This window comes from Sapajus apella, unplaced genomic scaffold (genome assembly GCF_009761245.1).
Source record: "Sapajus apella isolate SASKATOON/1434 unplaced genomic scaffold, GSC_monkey_1.0 scaffold37, whole genome shotgun sequence".
Classification (NCBI taxonomy): Eukaryota; Metazoa; Chordata; class Mammalia; order Primates; family Cebidae; genus Sapajus; species Sapajus apella.
This window is the reverse complement of record NW_022436977.1, coordinates 14,160,601-14,178,581: the sequence shown is the minus strand read 5'-3', so window position 1 is coordinate 14,178,581 and position 17,981 is coordinate 14,160,601. Positions and strand designations below refer to the sequence as shown.

Below are 17,981 nucleotides of genomic sequence, written 5' to 3'. Positions count from 1 at the left end.
TTGAATCAGGGCCTTGCTTTGTCGCCCAGGCTGGAGTGCCATGATACTATCATAGCTCACTTTGATCTCAAACTCCTGAACTCAAGCAATCCTCCCACCTCAGTCTCCCAAGAAGTTTAAAAAAATGTTTTGGGAGTAGTTTTTGATAATAGAACCCGAGACACTGGCTATACGTGTTAGGGTATATGTGGGTAGGGGAGGGAAACTCTACCAAGCAGGTAGCAAAGGAATAAAAATGGGTGGTGGGGGGAATAATAACCACCTCACAGTATAGTTGAGAAGTATATGACATGACTGTTAAAAGGGCTTAATGTAGTAAGAAAGTAGCTACAGTTACTGTTTTCCTGGCCTGAAAGAATGAATACACTTTCACAACCCGTAGTTCTTCATCTATCCAGGCTTAACTAGGCTAGAAGAGGAAGACTTTGTGCCCGTGAGTCTGGCTTTGCCTCCTCCACACCAAACCCCTAGCTTATCCCCATTGGAAATAACTATGTGAGGGACTGAATATTTCATTCATATATGAAATCCTTGCCGGAAGAAGAAATTGCATAATAGCTGTCAATCATAATAGACTTATTAGCATTTGCCAATTTGGCTAAAATGTGGGCAATTTTATGGCCATCATGCAGTCTGCCTTGCACACTGTGTGTTTATAGAAAATGTCTATTTTTTAAACTCACTCCTTATTTTTTAATGGAGTGACAAACCTGAAATTAATTGAAATTGTGCAAAGCTGGAAGTGTTCCTGGTGATCAGGTAATGACAAAATGAAATCTGATAATTTCCTATTGAGGCAGCTGTTGGAATATACTCATTAGTACTACCACCTTATACTAACTAAACTTTTACAGCACTTTCCCCTATCTCTTTTGAGAAAGCACCTTGAAACACATGTGGGAAGTAGGGAAGGCAGGTAAAATCATCCATATTTTATAAAGAAACTGAGATATTCCTTGCTTCAAATTCCCGGGACAATGAGTTGGGGAATGAGCAGCCCTCCAAAGGGGTTTACCTGGCATCACACGGTGAGAGAGCTGGGGAAGTGGAATGAGACTCCTCAGCCTCTCAGCCATTTAGTCCTGCTGCAAGAAGATGGCATCAGAGAGGGGACAGGGGCTTTGGAATGAGAGATAGACTCGAACCCAGGTTGTTCCTTTACTAGGGGAGTGCTTGGGTGCTTGGGACTCTGTCTTACCAATAGGCTGCAGGGATTACTGAGGCACTCATGCTGATAGGAAAGTTGTCATGAAGCTTAATATGAGATAATAGAAATATCTGGCACATCATCTCCTGTCCCCCTCTACTGCAAGAGAAGAGATTTGAGGAGATCATGATTCAGCCTAATTACTGAGCTCATCATTATCATGTCCTGTGCTCGGTGAGAGGCTGCTGTGTACCAGCACTGTGCTAAAGAGCTCCACAGAAATTATTTCTTGCAGTTCTCACAGCAATGCTTATGAGATAATTATTATTCCCACTGGACGGATGAGAAAACTGTGATATGGAGAGATGAAACAGCTTGTCAAAAGCATCTCCTTACGAAAAGTCTGAGCCCAGATTCAGGGCTCCACTGCCTCCCTATTCATGGAGTTGCAAAGCTAAAAGGAACTAAAAATTACCTGAACCACAGGGAGTCAGCTACCATGCCTCTATTAAGACCTTCTTTACAAGAAATGTTTTGCTAATGAGTTAAAATACTGAGGTTTGTGAAACATTTGCTTTTGGTTATAAATCACAGTGGATTTCAGGTTATTCCTATAATTATCATTGTATTCTTATGATTGTCATTTGTTTTGCGCTTTGAAATGTTTTCTTGATGGGAGAGAGAGAGGTAAAATATACTTAATGGGCTGGACTTGATGAATGGGGGGTTGTCTTGTGTAAATACATTCCATTATCTTGTTGACCTGGTAGAAACAGGGTTATGGTCTTTGACTTCCTAGAATAGGCCAATACCTGCTAAAAGCTGCAAAAAGGAAATGAGGGAGCTGAAACAGGTAAGCCCTGACAGGGTTGAGCCCTGAAGGGTTAAGCCCTTGACTTTGTTCTTTGAGCTAAGAGCAACTGAAAGCGTCAAACGCTCCATTTGACTTACTACTTTCACAAGGTTTAATTTAGTATGTCTTTCTGCAAGAACAAGTGAGAGGTTCCGTGCCAGAGCCCAGCTGATACAGATTGCAAAGGGTCCAGCCATTCTTCAGTGGGCCAATGGCACATGCTTTTGTGGAATATTAGCACTATGAACAGTGAAGGGTGCTGCTTAGGAATAAAAAGTGGCAATTTCCAAGTGGTATTTCTCAATAATGAGAGAGCTTGCTGGATGTGATTATTTCCACTTGAGAGGAGAGCATGGGATCTCAATCAAGGCATGGGGGTGTCTAGTACACCAGAGGATATAGAAGGGTACAATTGTCCTTACAATTTGATAATGATAGAGCCCTTATATACATGCATTTCACTGATAATGTACACATTTCAGTTCTTTGGGAACTGATGAAAATGGAATCCACAGCACATTGCACATTCAAGAGTGACAGTTAAGCACTTAACAATGAGGCAGAATTCTGAAGAGATAATAGCATTTTCAAACACGTGTTTAACGGCCTACTGAAAAGCCAATGGTATTCCAAAGTTCATAGGCCAAGCCTCTATAAACATATGAGGTTTGTCTTACAGGCCGAGCCGAGTGAAAAGTTAAACAACTACCCAGGTAATTTGATTCTGGGAGAGTTTGCTTGGATCATTCAAACCAACACCTCCCCTCTTCCTGTTCCTCCCCCATATCCCTCATTCCCACCCCCACCCCTCCAATCTCAGTTTTCCCCCAGCATATTTTTATATCTGCAAAATAGTTATCTAGTATAGTTATATCAAACTTTCATTTCACTTTGACTGTATAGACATAGATCTTCGCTACATATATATACAGGTAAAATACACATAAATGTCCCAAGAGTATTAGATGGGTGAAGGATCCAAAGGTGGGCTTCTTCCACCATGCAGCTCCAGCCAGAGGCAATATAAACAGAGTGTTACTAATTTTCGAGTGAATTAACTTGGGCATGTTAAATCTCACATCCTGGCCTTGCTTCTTGCTTTCAGGGGTCTAAAGTATTTGAATGATAGTCTAGACCTGACTACAGATCTATAGACATATTCAGGTACACAGGCATAGTCCATACATACATATTTATATGTATATATTTATATGTATATATATATGGACTATGCCTGTGTACCTGAATACATCTGTATAAGTCCATATATATATATATATATATTTTATTATTTTATTTTTGAGATGGAGTCTTGCTCTGTCCCTAGGCTGGAGTGCAATAACATGATCTCGGCTCACTGCAACCTCTGCCTTCTGGATTCAGTGTGCCTCAGCCTCCCAAGTAGCTGGGACTACAGGCACACGCCATAATGCCTAGCTAATTTTTGTATTTTTAGTAGAGACGGGGTTTCACCATGTTGGCCAGGATGGTCTTGATCTCTTGACCTCATGATCCACCTGCCTCAGCCTCACAGAGTGCTGGGATTACAGATGTGAGCCACCATGCCCGGAGTCCATATATTTTTAGGCCATATAGATGATCCACATAATTTCAAGTTCAATAAACGTTTTATTCTTTACCGGTGTCCATTCTTAAATTCTTGGAATAGCTACCTCTTTACTTGGTTTCTGCATCAGTTGGGTATATCTCTGAGCAGAAGAGTCTATTCAGAACTGAGCTTGGGAGTGAATACAGGGAGACAGGATGGGGAGATAGGGATGGAGATGGATTACAAAAGAAAGAAAGTAGCTCCTGCTTTCAGGGAGATTATACTCTTGTTTTATACTCAGCTGTTGCCTTATTACTAAACAGTAGGATGAAAAGAATAGTTAAATGGGATGGCAATGGATTTAATTGCAAATGTTTATCTATTTGTAAATAAGTTTAATTTTTCAGTTTTTCAATGACATTCAGTAGAGACAGTCATATTGGTTATATAACACAAGTAAAGTGGTGTTTGGAAAGTTAATCCATTCATCTGATTTCCTTTAGAAAGCTAATTCCAAGGTGTGCATTTTATCCATGACCACATACAATTATAAGCTAGATAACGTTAAATCTCTCAGGTAACAGTTACAGTTGAGATAGGATCAAAAAATACTGCAGGGATTCTACTCTGACCACGTTCTTTATGTGTCTGTTGCCCCTGGCTTTTGGGGTCAAGGGATGACAGAGGGAGAAAATGTCAAGGGAGAAGGATAAGGGGAGAAGAGGAGCATTCCTTACAAGTTTGAGCCCACTGGGTTGTAGAATTAGATGCAGATGTGGAGGACTTTTCCTCTCCCAATCACTGAAGCTGTGGTGAGAGCAAATCAATGCCACATTTACAATGATATCCTGGTTAGCCACACTAATTGAGTTAAGCAACAATGGAAAATGCCAAAAGGATTTTTATTTGAATTTGAAGTATATCATGTGATTATTTTTTTCTACAGCAGACACAGGGTCCTAATTATACTTAACCCAGGCTATTACTAAATTAGCTTGTATTACCTGAATCTACAGGTAATACAATGAATTGGAGCACAGGCAAGTGGCTGAGGCATAAATTGACAGACTGGAAAATAATTTCCTCTGATTTAACTTTTCCCACAGACAGATCATATGTGCACAAACAGGAGTTAATTGGGCTTAATCACAGGAAGGGTTAAATGCTGAATTTGTAAGCATTTCTTCAAAGAGTATGAATGTTGCTGTCCCACTCCCACAGAAAACAAAATTAAAGTACTTTAATTCACAATAGCATGTGTGTTTGAACCCAGGTACCCTGACATTGGCCTGGTCTTTCTAATCAACTTGAGTGTTTCTGCCCTAGACATAAAAATGCCCTTGGGGTGAGGCAGTAGAGCTCCAGTGGGGAACCAGACATACGTTTTACTAATGAAGGCCCATCCTTCTCAAAGCACTTTTGGTGGAATCGGGCCTTTAAGGATACAGTTTCTTCACTATTTCTCCCTCAAACTCTTGGCCTCTGCCTTTTCTCCTGTAATCTCGTTCTCTGGTGTGAATAGGGGCAGATGACCAATAGCACCCAGCTTGCTGACAACCCACAGGAGGTATGCCTATAAAATCATGGTCACTGAGATTTCACTGTGAGGATGACACTATTGGAAAGGATGGATGATTTATATGTGAACTACTGATGAGAAATGCTTCAGAGTTGGTACTGACCAGCCTTCTTTAGTGTTCCAGGCACCTTCCTGAGTTTCTTGGGGTAAAAATCATTTCCAGCATGCTTTTAGTGTGATCTGGGTGCAAGGCCAAGTCGTTTGTCTTCTGTAGGTTCTCAACACACTCTCCTCCCAATGTCTTCACGTGGAATCTTCTCAGAAGCGTAACGAGAATGGATTTCATCATCACCATGGCAATGTACTTTCCTGCACAGGCACGGGGCCCAAAACCAAATGGCTGAAAGTACCTATAAGGAACCTGTGAAAATGACAGACAGTTACCCAGAATATTAAAGGCTAGAGTCATTTAATATCTGTTGGATTCATTCTGAAAATATTGGTCAGTCAGAACACTCTGTTTTGGGGTGTCAGCCACAATGCCCCCCACCCCCTCAGATGGACAACTGGAACTCAAATAAGCCCCTTCTCTGTCCTGTTTGATTCACCCCTTGTGATCCAACACAGACAGATCTAACCTCAAAGAGTCCCCAGTTTTGCCTTTCATGTGCTGGGGTAAAGCAATGCAAATCATCTTATTACAGCCAGTTTTAGTATAATCAGGTAGTTCTGTGGAATAGATACAGATTTACTATTGTTTTACAAGTCAGTCAGGCAAAGATCATTTTTGTGTGGCACCAAATAAGAGACGAAAGCAAGCAAAGATGTAGATTACTGGCCTACTCAGCGCTAATCATCGAACTATTTTTAGTTATGTAGAAAATTAATGAGGACCACATCTGTCTTGTCCACATCTGGACTTACTGCCTAGCATATAGTAGATGTTCAATAAATTTTTGTTGACCGATTGACTGATTTACATGGCATTATCTGGATTGCCTATGTAGAAACAAGATGAATTAGCATACTGAATTAATTAGCATCACGTTTCTACACCATATGCAAATTGAAAAAACGCACTTAGGGAACTGCTTATTTAATTCAGATCGAAAAACATATTGCCTAAAATTTGACATAACGAAAGTGGAATATCTAGTACACATCAATCACAGAAAAAGGAAAACGGACTCTCTTCTAATTAGTAAGCCCTGTTTAGAATGGGACCTGCTGTTCATGGGGCCATTTGATGAACCAAAGGCACTTTGCAAAAACCAAATCTTTTTGTCTCATTTGATTTCCATCTGAAGCAGTAATGGACTTTCCTTTGCTCAGATGGTGCTATAGCCGAATATGATGACATGACAAAGTTTAAATGGAAAAGTAGGTTGGCTGGGTTAAGTAAAAATCACCTCATTTTAAGCAAATTAAGGGCCTGGCTTTTTCACCTATTTTGTGGCCACTATGCAGCTACTTCTTAGAGCTGGAGACCAAGAATCCTTGGCTTGAGGATGAATACAGGAGCCCTGCTCCAAGCTAGGGGACATGTGTGCTCCTGGTGAGGTGGCAGAGGGGAACAAGTAAGAAAAATGAAATGTTTATGGTGCAAACACAGAGAACCAGAGAGGATTTAACGCTGACATTTTCAAGAGTGGCACACTCAGTTTTAAGGAAGGGCTCTTACATTCTTTGCAAAATTTTCAAGAGTAAATTCATTGGGTTTGGGGAAAAACTCGAGTCTGTGCATCCTTCCAATATTCAGGATAATGTTCGTCCCCTTTTTCACTGGGTAGCCATCAATTACATCATCTTCTAAGGCTTTGCGCATGACCAAGTCCACAACAGGCTGGTACCGCATACTCTCATAAATGAAATTTTCCACCACTTTTAATTTTTGTATATCATCAATCTTTACGTCTCTCTCACCTTTGAAAACAGAAAAAAGGGATAAAGAAGGTAATGTTAGTTTAATGCCACCTGTGATTGGCATTAAAGCTCCTACTTTTTCCACGGAACAGTTTGCTCATGGTTTAAAAAAAATGATGGCTCTAATTCTAATGCACACCAGCAACCAGGACCAAATATGTTATGCTTGGTCCATAGAATGTTTTGTAAAAATTCAGATAGGAAGACAATTCCCTTAAAAACTGGAAGATTTTATAGAAAAGCCTGAATATCCAGAAAGCTTGGTGACGCTGAACTTACATTCCCACATAGCAATAATGAGCTGATGCTGAGTGACCAATTTTCTGTTTAGAGGGGGCATACGTCCTGCAGTTCTGTCTAGAACGCACCCAATCTGCTTCAAGCATTCATCTTATCTGCCTGCTTTCTGAAACCTTTGAGTTTTTGTTCCCTGCTCTAAATTATAAGGAACATTCATTTCCTCTCTTCACTTGTGAGCAAACTGACACCACAGCCATCCCAGAGATGATGCACAGGCTGCTGCAGAGTCAAAGTGAGATGGCAGATTTGATCCATTTCAATGAAATGTTCTCCTCTGATTACCTGTGCAGTCATCTGCTCATACATGTCACTGATAGTTCATCTGCATCTCATCAAGAAGATCTTCTGCAGTAGAGTGACAAGGACATTCTTCTCCCCCACAACAAAATAGGTGCCTCAGATCAGCCGTGGGTGAGGTGGTGATTGACGGACACCCCCACTGTCTCAGATTGGCCTGATACTGGTCTAAGAGGCTCAGATTACTCCCAGACATGGCAAAGCTTTAGAGATGCCACTTTTGCAGAATCAAAAATAGCCCATGGTCCCGAGGCAGCCCTGTCTCCTGTACAGCCAAGCCACTGAGGAAAGGTCTAGTTTGGTCAGAGTACTCTCATGGCCCTTCCCCTTGGCACACTCAAGGGTAATGGGGTCTGTATATCTGGGGTGGGGAAGTAGAAAGGAAGATGATGGAGAATGTGACCAAAGGTGCTCACTAGGAAGTAGTTACCGAGTCTGTGTGTGGCACACAGGAGGGAGCATGGATATTTGCAGATGGCTCTGCTGCTTTTCCATCTTTGCCGAGGCTTTTTGAAGTGTCGGGAACATCAACTTGTACACACACATTTCACCTCTCAAATAAATGTATTCAATGTGTATTAAAGGCTTATGAACTCCCTCCTTCCCTCTCTCTTTATTGAGCTTGTTTTCTTTTCCCCACCAGCCCATGAGCACATGAGTGCAACGATGGTGTTGGCTTGTTCAGGGCTATAGCCCTGCACCTGGCACAGAACCTGAGAGCATGATAGGAGGCACTTGAGAAAACATTCTGAAATTTGGAGTCCAGATGTTATTCTGGCTCATTGCTCTCTACCTAGGCAGGAATCTTTCCACCTGTGTGAGGCATCTGCAGATCCCTTCTCTCACATATTTAACCCTTGAATGAAATTTCCCCTTATGTTTAACTATTTCAAGCAGCACTCCAATGGTTTGAAAAAGATGATGCCCTTCTACAAGCAAATAACTTGTTTTGCAGGGACTGTGTAAAGAGAGGGAAATCTACATTCTGTGATATCTCTTCACATCTGTAAGAAATGTGTTCCTAAAAGATTACTCATGTGAAGGAAATATCAAATGAGGAATTCTGCGTTCTCCCAGAAAGCAAGTTTGATTTCTTTCGAAGGTGGCATTGTTTCTGTAGAACAGTGGAGCAGGATGAAACTGAAGCTGAGGCAGCAGAATGAAGAGGTAGAATTGGGGAAGACCTGACTGTGGTCCTGGGAGCTCCCCTGAAGAGGAGGAGAGGGCAGGGGAAAGGAAGGGGCCAGCATCACTGGATTGGAGTGGAGAGGGAAATTCTATCCCTCCCGTCTTTGCTGTCATCCTCGCCTCTTTCTTCTGCCACAAATGGGAAGTTCATTTGTGAATGGGCTGCTTGAAGCCCAGAAACACTGCTATAAGTGATAGATGATCATTTCCCTGGGAGATGCAGAAGGCTTTTGTAACTGACAAGGTAGGCAGAACATTATATATGATCCCATGTTTTTGTAAAATAGACAAATCCAATCATAAGTATGTGTTTGTGGGCACATAGAAAAAGATCTTAACAAACACGCAGCAAACTATTACCAATGGTTGCCGTTGGAGAGTGGGGATGAGGCTGGAGAGGAGAGTGGAAGGGATTGGGGGGAATGTCACTTATGGCTTTACATGTCACTCTGTGGTTTAAATTCCTCCCAATGAGCATGTATTATTTTTATGATTAAAAATGCAGAAAGAACTATCTTTTCAGTCTATCTGGTATAATCAACCGTGACAGAATGTCTTGCTATATTGTTTGGAGTAAATTATAAAAAAATTTATGTTTGATATCAGATTCTTAGGGCATAAGAAAAAACATTCAGAAGAAATTGTTTTTTAAGCTGTATTATTTATTTGATAAATTCTTACCAACAACAGTCTGGATTTCCTTCATTATTGCCTCTTCCACATTAGGGTGCTTTGCAATCAGGAATAGCATGAAGAACAGAGAGACAGACATGGTGTCAGGAGCTGCAATCAGCATTTCCAACATGCACTGGTTCACGTTCTCTCTTGTCAGGTCACCACGTTTCTGAACAATTGGAAGACGGGAAAAATTTGGAAAAGTCAATCAAAGTTTCAAAAAATGAGGGGAGGTTACACTCAATGATCAACAGTCTCAACAAAATGAAATCATAGAAACCACATGTCTCTGTGATTGACTGTGGACATTCTACATGACAATCTTGAGCTGAAAGATATACAATGTGGCTGATTGTCTATGTATATAGTGTCTTTGGGCCCCCCCACCTTGTTTTCATATTTTATACTGTGATACAGAGGAGTCACAATCTTAGCAGTCAGTCTTACTAGAATGTTTCAATCTTAAAGGTCTGACTGAAATATCTAATGTGTGGGCTATTTGGATTGGGATTACAAAACTGCTAGAGAAAGTATTTAAAAGCAGAAATATGCAACAGTTACAAAAGGGAATCTTTACACACTTCTACACAGTTATAACGTATTTGGCATGGGAATTATGGTTAGTTCAGGTCAATACCTCGGCTAAAATCAACTCAGTGGCAAAGTCTATATGTTCTTCCAGTTTCTCTTCTGTGGAAATCCTGCGTCTTTTTTCTGCCATCAGAACTTCTATGGCATCTTTCAAATCCTTACTGGAAAAAAAGTCAAAATATAGTCTGTTTGTACTCAGTTTAGACATCTAGCAAAACAGATTTATTTGCCATGTGTTTAGGTAAAACGATCTGCTTTAATTGAATTCATTGGTGCTTATGAGTAAGTGAATTACTGTTTTATTTCTTCATAAATACCCTTAAATTACATAGACCTTATACTTCATGTTAAGGTGCCAGTTAGCCAAGAGTTCTGGTTAGGATACTGGTAGCAAAATCAAGGCTGTGACTTCTAGCTAAGGGTTAAAAACTGATACCAAAAGGCTAAATCTAACAATGTTTTTCAATTTCTGATTTGGCGGGCACAAAGTTTAAATTAAAAAAACGAAAACAAACCTGTGAATGCTGTCATGTACTCTTCAGTTTGCCACAGGTACCTTCATTTACTTGTCTTATATTCCTATAGTCTGCTTTTTTTTTTTTTTTTTCCAAAATTGAGACAAAGTCTCAATTTGTTGCCCAGGCTGGAGTGCAGTGTCATGATCTCAGCTCACTGCAGCGTCTGCCTCCTGGGTTCAAGGTATTCTCCTGCCTCATCCTCCTGAGTAGCTGGGATTACAGGTACCCGCCACCACACCCAGTTCATTTTTTGTATTTTTAGTAAAGACAGGGTTTCACCATATTGATCGAGTTGATCTCAAACTCCTGACCTCAGGTGATCTGCCTACCTCAGCCTCCCAAAGTGCTGGGATTACAGGCATGAGCCACTGCTCCCAGCCCCCATAGCCTGCTTTTATTTGCCTAGCCCTGAAGACTGTGGAGTTTGAGATTCCTGTTCTAAACAGTAAACTCCAGTGACTAGGTATTTTTCTTGATATTTATTCTCATGCCTCACTAGTTTCTGCCACATTGTAAACACTAAGTAAATATATGTTGAATGACTAGCTGCATAAAAATTTATATGCATCTTGGCAGTGTGGTTGAAAGAACACCTGGATGGGGTAGGGTCAGGTCCCAGTTCAGGTTGTTCTCTTTCTATGTAAGCTACCTTAAATCTCTGGGCTCTACATCCTTTTAAAGTGAAAGGACCAGACAAGATGAAAAATAAGGTCACCTTGAATTTAAATTCAATTTTTCTTGTCTCTGTCCTTCAGTGTATGTGTTCATTCTCAGCATATTATTCCCTTATCCCAGGGAACAACGTTCTGTACTATGTTAAAGGTACAAAAAATCTGTCTTTCAAATTCTAAGTTACATGTTCATCTACACACTGAAATACCCTACTGATGCATGCATTCATCAAATATTTGCTGAGCATCTCCTATATACAAAGAACAGATATTCATTCTGTTGGGCTGTGGTGCCCTCTTCCTAGTAGGCTGAGAATGCTCATAGCATTCCTATCTGAGCACTAGCCCCAAATGATCTAGGAGGTGTTGGAATACCTCTAGCCTCTAAATTCACAGAGAGTTCCTTGATGGAACTGCAGAAACCTCAGAGAAACCCTTATACAGACTCATACAATAAGTTTCTATGGGTCCATTGCCCAAGACCAAGGCTAAACTGACGACTAAGAGCTATATAATGAACTCTTCAGACCACTACCACTGCTACCAACTCTGATCACAGTAAAGAGATGCATCTTTTATCTTTTTTTTTTTCTCAAGTCACAATAAGCTCTGGTAGAAATGAAATGTGTAAAGAACCAAGTGTCTAAAACATTCACCTAGTACTCATCAACCATGAGAGAATAAACAAAACAACATCAAGTTGGCTTCTTCTCTAGAAACTAATATTAATGAATTTCAAAATCCACAAGCAGAATAAAGTTAGGTCTTCAGACAAGCTTGGGTTCATTTAGAGATGGAGAACTTGAGATGGTTAGGAACATCTAAGGAAGATATGAACACAGGGAAGGGAGAAACTAACATATTTAGTGCCTACTATATGCCATGCTCTTTGCTAATTGCCTTACTTATACGATCTCATTAACCTATGCCCTCACTCCAGAAGAAAGGTTATATCTTATTTTGAATAACTTCCCAAGGCCATTAGAAACAGGATACAAAGTAGGGCTTTCTGCTTCTAGATTCCATAGGCTCTTTACTGGTGGTTAGAGGTAGCAGTGTTTACTGACTGGCTACTTGTACTCTACAAACCCATTGATTAGTCTGTAGGCCACTGGGCATTTGTCTAGTTTTCTGCTGGATGATTCTAAGACCAAAACAAAGCCATTTGATGACAATTTCAGGACCCTCAAAACACAAGATACATAATTTTAAAAACCCACACACTTTTTATTGAAGTTAACTAAACTCATTATGAAAAAATTCTATTGAGACTATTGTCAGTTCTTACAAGTTGAATTATGTTAAATTCATTAAAAAATAACACAACTATAAATTGATTCTGTGGTTCCAGTTTTTCAGATGCGCAAAGAGAATTTTGACAGATATTAATGACAGGATCAGTGAACCCCTCTCTTGAACTCAAAATACACTAGCATGTACTAGTTCCCAAGTTGAAGCTCCCAGACCACATACTCAGCCCCCTTGCTAAGAAGCTGCCCAGCCAAAGGCTTTTACTCTCTGGTATGGCCAAATGCAGCCAAACTGCTGTAAAAAGTGTTTAATCAGAAACTTAACCAACAGCTCCCTTGTGGGCTCTAGAGAGCAGAAAAGTTACCAAAGAGGCCAACAAAAACAGCAAAGACACAAGGGTAAAAATCCAATCCAATTGTACTCATAAATCTTCCAAAGTTGTATTACTTACACAGACTTCTCATACTTTTTGTATAGCCAAGAAATCTTAAAGAAGATGTCTGGTTTGATGAGGAGAGCTTGCCATGCATCAAAATAACCTTGGATTTTAAACACGATGGCACTTTCTGTAGAAAAAAAAAACCACACACACAAGAAAGCAGTTGAGCAAAATGTGAGCCTAAGAGGGGTGCTCTGTGCAGAAAACATTCCCTGTGGATTGTCCTAATAGGCTAAAGTTCTAAGCTAAGCAAGGTTTCATCTTCAGTAGGGGCTTTAGCCACGTGAATACTACAGGACAAATCAAGCTCTGATTTTTTCTCCTTGCCATCCACATTGGCAATGAGTTGCCAGTTTTCAAGTTTGTGTTTTCAGCCTAGAATCTCACATGTCCTCCTTGGGCTGCGCTTCTAACTAGCTCCTGTTTCTCTGGACAAATGGAACTAGTAACTATGGCTGATATGGCCATCACACTGGTAACTGGGAGGGCAAAAAGCAGAGCCTGGTAGGTGGCTAACAACCATATTTTAACTTCATTTGGTGTCAGGTAAGCAGAGCCATGAAGTGGACAGTTTACCTGGAGTACACACTTAATAGCTTCTAATCGTGTTCTCATGGTGCTTTATTCACTTTTCCCTATAGCACTCATCACATAGCTTTCATAGTTATTTAAATTCAGTCCAGAGCGTAGAATTCTTCTTGTGTTCTTCAATGCCTTGTCCTAAGCCTCCTGTACAATCAGCTCTTAATGAATGCTCTTTAATTAAATTGAATACTAGAGGAAAGAAAACCCTTGCTTTTTCAAATTTTACCAGCTAATATACAAAAGGGAAGGGAACAGATATTTATTTTCAACTGCTGAATACTAGTCATCATGCTAGGCGCTTTGTGAAAGAGATTTTTAATTTAATCTTTACAATCTTGCCATGGCCGTTGTGGTGTCATCCTTTTGCAGTTGAAGAAATTGTAATTCATAGAAATTCGGAAGCTTGCCCAAAACCATACAGCTAGTGTGGCTGACAGGCAGGCCCTGAGGCTGGAGCTGGTTCTGTCTGACCTCAGGACCATGTCTTTTTCTCTTTCTTGCACTGGGTCCCTTAGGCAAATTGAGAGTTCAACATGGACCCCTGTGAAAAGGGATTATGTAACTGTGGGTTGCACAGGTTTGCCAGCATCACAGTCTGGATCCAAAAATGAATGGAGAGATTTACAATTCCTTTTACATGATCCTTCCTAATGAGCAAGGCTAGAGGGGGACCAGGGAGCCTGGACTTGTAAAATATATGCCTGTCTCACTTTAGAAGTGATGTCTGTAGGAACAGGCAACCTGGGAGTGGCATCCCTGCCTGAAAAGAGATCAGGTGAGATAGTTTGACTAAAAATTCTTCAAGTGATTGAAGGCTCCCATCCAAATGGCCATCAGATGAAGTTTCTACAGCTCTTGTATGGAGTAGTTGGAGTAGGAGAGATGAGTAAATAGGGAGGACTTATAGCTTGTCTATGTGTCCAAGTGTGGTATACCAGGTAGCATGTGTTCCAGGTCAGTTGATTGGAGCAAATGTTAAAAGTATGCATTGTTCCTCTGCCTGCAGTGTTCTACCCTCGTATCTACTTGTGGCTTGTGGCCTCAACAAATTTGAGCTACGGCCAAATGTCTTCTCTGTAGAGACCTTTCCTGACCACCTCTCCATGACATCCATGCCCACGCCCACTGTCGCCCTCCTTCACACTTCCTATCCTCTTGCCCTGCTTCATTTTTCCTTCAAGGCACTTAACATTGCCTAATATGTTATTAGATTTTTTTTTTCTGTACACATCTCCCACTGGAATGTAGGCAAGAACTTGAAGGCAAGAACTTTATCTGTCTAGTTGACTATTATGTCCCCAGAACCCACAACAGTGCCTGGCATAAAATAGGCAATCAAGTATTTGATAAATGAATGTATGAATCAACAAATACTGGTGTAAGCTAATTCAGGAAAAGTCACATTGAGTTGTACATACTTAATGTCAACAGAAAAATGGAATTAATCCTAATGATTACTTTTTTATTGATATATAACAGATATACATATTTAGAGGTACATGTAATATTTTTATACATTTGTATAATGTGTAATAACCAAATCAGGGTAATGAGGATATTCATCACCTTAAACATTTATCTTTTCTTTATGCTGAGAACATTCAAGTTATTCTCTACTAGCTGTTTGGTTATACATAGATTATTATTTATTTTCTTCACTACACTGATTTATCTAACACTAGATCTTGTTTCTTCTATCTCCCTATATTTTTGCACCCATGAATCAACTTTTCTTCATCTCTTTTCTCCCCATTACCCTTCCTGCCCTCTGGCAACCACCAAACTACTCAAATGATTGTTTGCTTTTTGGTGATGGTAGAGTTGCATGCACATTTTTTTTAAATCAGTAGAGTGATTTGGGGGATTTATAGGTTTTTAGGGTATAGTCACTATTAGGGTTACAAAATGTATGAAGTCACAATACGAGTTATGGATTTAGGAATCTTGTTTAATAAATTCTACTCCTCTTGAGGCAATATAAAGCCAATGCTTATGGATAAGAAGTTAAAAAAAAATTCTGTTACCATTCTATTATTATTACAGTAAGCATTATGTCAACTATATAAATATTTAGTGGTAAATAATGTTCTAAAATATACCCAAATGGGCTTTTGAATTTTTCTTTGTGCATGCATATTAGTAACCTTATGCACAGATTACTGAAATGGAGACTAAAACATTCTTTAAGAGTAGTACATAATATAAATGTATTTAAGAAAAAAACAAAAAAGGTATACTGGAAAGAATGCCAATTTTTTAATTCCTATACTTTCCAGGTAAACTACTACAAGTCAGAATCTGTCAGAATCCCTCATAGATGAGTACAAAATCAGAATAGTGAATTCATTTTACAGAGTGAGTGTGTGGATAAAGATCACAATGGCAATGAAAAACGTAACCCATAGAAAACAGTGTGAAACAATTAGGTATAAGTCCATTCCATTCCTGTCAGGTATTTGATCATTAGGTTAAAAAGTTATCAAAGAATTCAAGGACTTTTGCACAATGGCACAACTTTTTAAGGACTAGCTGAATTTCTGGCAGTTGCAAATTGGTTTAATCCTGCCAAAATAAAATCAAGTTCTATGAGTTTGACATGAGCATGCACATGTTTTGATATTCATTTCTATATCATAGTGGGGAAAGTAGCCTTTTGAGTGAGACCTCTTGTTAAGGTTATGAATAATAAATGGCAAACATGTATATACAGCAATTTTTAATACTGTTTGGCACACACATTAGATACTATGTTAATGGTAGCTAATATTATAATTTCCATCAGCATCAGTGTCACCAGCAGTATTGACATTTTTATTTTATAGACACAATGCTTTCATGTTTGGTAGCTTTGAGGGAGGGGTATGTGTATATGTGTATGTATATGTATATGTATATATGTATATATATATCATGCTCAAAAGAACAGTTGGAAATGGTTAAATATATCAAGTTGAATAGGATATAGTAATAACTAAATGAACTAATCACATTTGTTAAGTTTCAACTATAGGTAGAATTCTATTTCCTAGAGCAATGAAGAGATACACAAAAGAAATAGATGCTGGCTCCTACTTTATGGAAATTTATATTTTATATGTGAACAAAGCAGCAACACCAGGGAAAAAAACCCAGGAGCACTTAGAAATATTTAAACAAGAGCAATGTAGAAAACGACATATGATTCCTTTGGTCTGCTATCCCTCCTAGCCCCTTGTTCAATAAAGGACAGAAGGTCCAGATGCAAGAGTGAAAATTTCAGTACCATCCAAAGGGATCCTCAAGAAGAGCATGTTAGAGGTGTCCAGCATGACGCAACGCAGGAGGGTCAACACGTCGACGAAGCCTGACTCATTGGTCACCTCCTCCAACCTGTCCAGGTGTGTGTTGAGGGATTCAGCACAGACTGTGACCATGCGAACAAGGCCAGGGCCTGACAGAGCTGCAGGGTACACATCAGAGAATCAGGCATCATGAACTCCAGGGCACACACACATCAGGCCATTTTGGCTTTTTATGTTGGAACTTATTGTCCACAATTTTTTATTTAATAATTGGGTGGAAATTTTCATAATCTTTTCTTATGCTTTTGTGTGGTCTCTTAATTTTCCATAAGCATGTATCCTATGGTTAAGAATGATGAGTTGAAGGAAAGTAGGGATAAGTATTAATTTAAACAAACTATTAAAAATTAAACTTTTCTTCATGCTCTAGCCAGTTATTTACGAGATTGCAAATGAAACATTTAGTACTTGTGGTCATAAATCACAAATCAGTAATATTTCATATTTATTGTATACATTTCCCTCTAAAGATGATTTGGATTTGCCTAGAGTCATATTTATTTTGTGTTTCAACAGGTGGCAGGATATTCCTGCAAAACTGGTCAAATTGGATCCTAACTATTTGATCTAAGGTGCTTCCTGTTTCAGTGTAAAAGACTAGTCGTATAAATCCCCCAAAGTGCCCTTCTCTGAATTTTGATTTCTCTTCACACTACTTCCAGGTTCATTTTACTCAACCAATGGCATGGCAGCTAAGCAATTCCTTGCTTGCTTACCAGTCTTCTCTCACTGAACTGAGGGCTCTCTAAGGACAGTGAAAGCTGCTCATTAGCATTGCACTTCAAGCTAATGGTTCATAGGGGCCCTCATACATATTTTTTTCCATAGAGAAATGAATGAATGAATGAAAACAGAATAAACTGGCTCTGATCTCACTCTTGCCCTGTTCCTGACCATCTGAGCAGTGGCTTGTGGGTCCTGATGGAAGGTGGCCTACACAGGAGGGTTTAACCCTTAAAGTGCCCCTTTCTCCCTATGTCTTAAGTTTCTTTAAGCTTCTTTTAGGAGTAATCCCTCTTTTTAAGTCTTTTATTATTCAGATTTGCTATTAACGTCAGTCTTTGAAATGGGATGAAAAATGTTGGGAAACTTTGTAGATGTGACTCCAGAAGAAGACTATCCCCCCCCCCCCCC

At 39.6% G+C, this 17,981-nt stretch overlaps 1 protein-coding gene and 1 long non-coding RNA gene across 6 annotated transcripts in view; one reads left to right on the top strand and one right to left on the bottom strand.

Annotated features, from left to right (window-relative positions):
* LOC116564388 overlaps positions 1-17,981 on the top strand; it is a 168,690-nt gene that overhangs the window by 98,420 nt on the left and 52,289 nt on the right. The gene's annotated exons all lie outside the window — the stretch shown is intronic.
* LOC116564387 (aromatase) overlaps positions 5,225-17,981 on the bottom strand; it is a 110,072-nt gene continuing 97,315 nt past the window's right edge. For all 3 annotated transcript variants that reach the window (XM_032297469.1, XM_032297470.1, XM_032297468.1), the window contains exons 5-10: positions 16,769-16,945; positions 12,934-13,048; positions 10,089-10,203; positions 9,458-9,620; positions 6,750-6,991; positions 5,225-5,489 (exon numbers count right to left, since the gene is read on the bottom strand). In XM_032297469.1, coding sequence (XP_032153360.1) covers positions 5,241-5,489; positions 6,750-6,991; positions 9,458-9,620; positions 10,089-10,203; positions 12,934-13,048; positions 16,769-16,945 — 1,061 coding nt within the window. In that variant the 3' untranslated portion in view covers positions 5,225-5,240. The remainder of the gene's footprint in view (positions 5,490-6,749; positions 6,992-9,457; positions 9,621-10,088; positions 10,204-12,933; positions 13,049-16,768; positions 16,946-17,981) is intronic.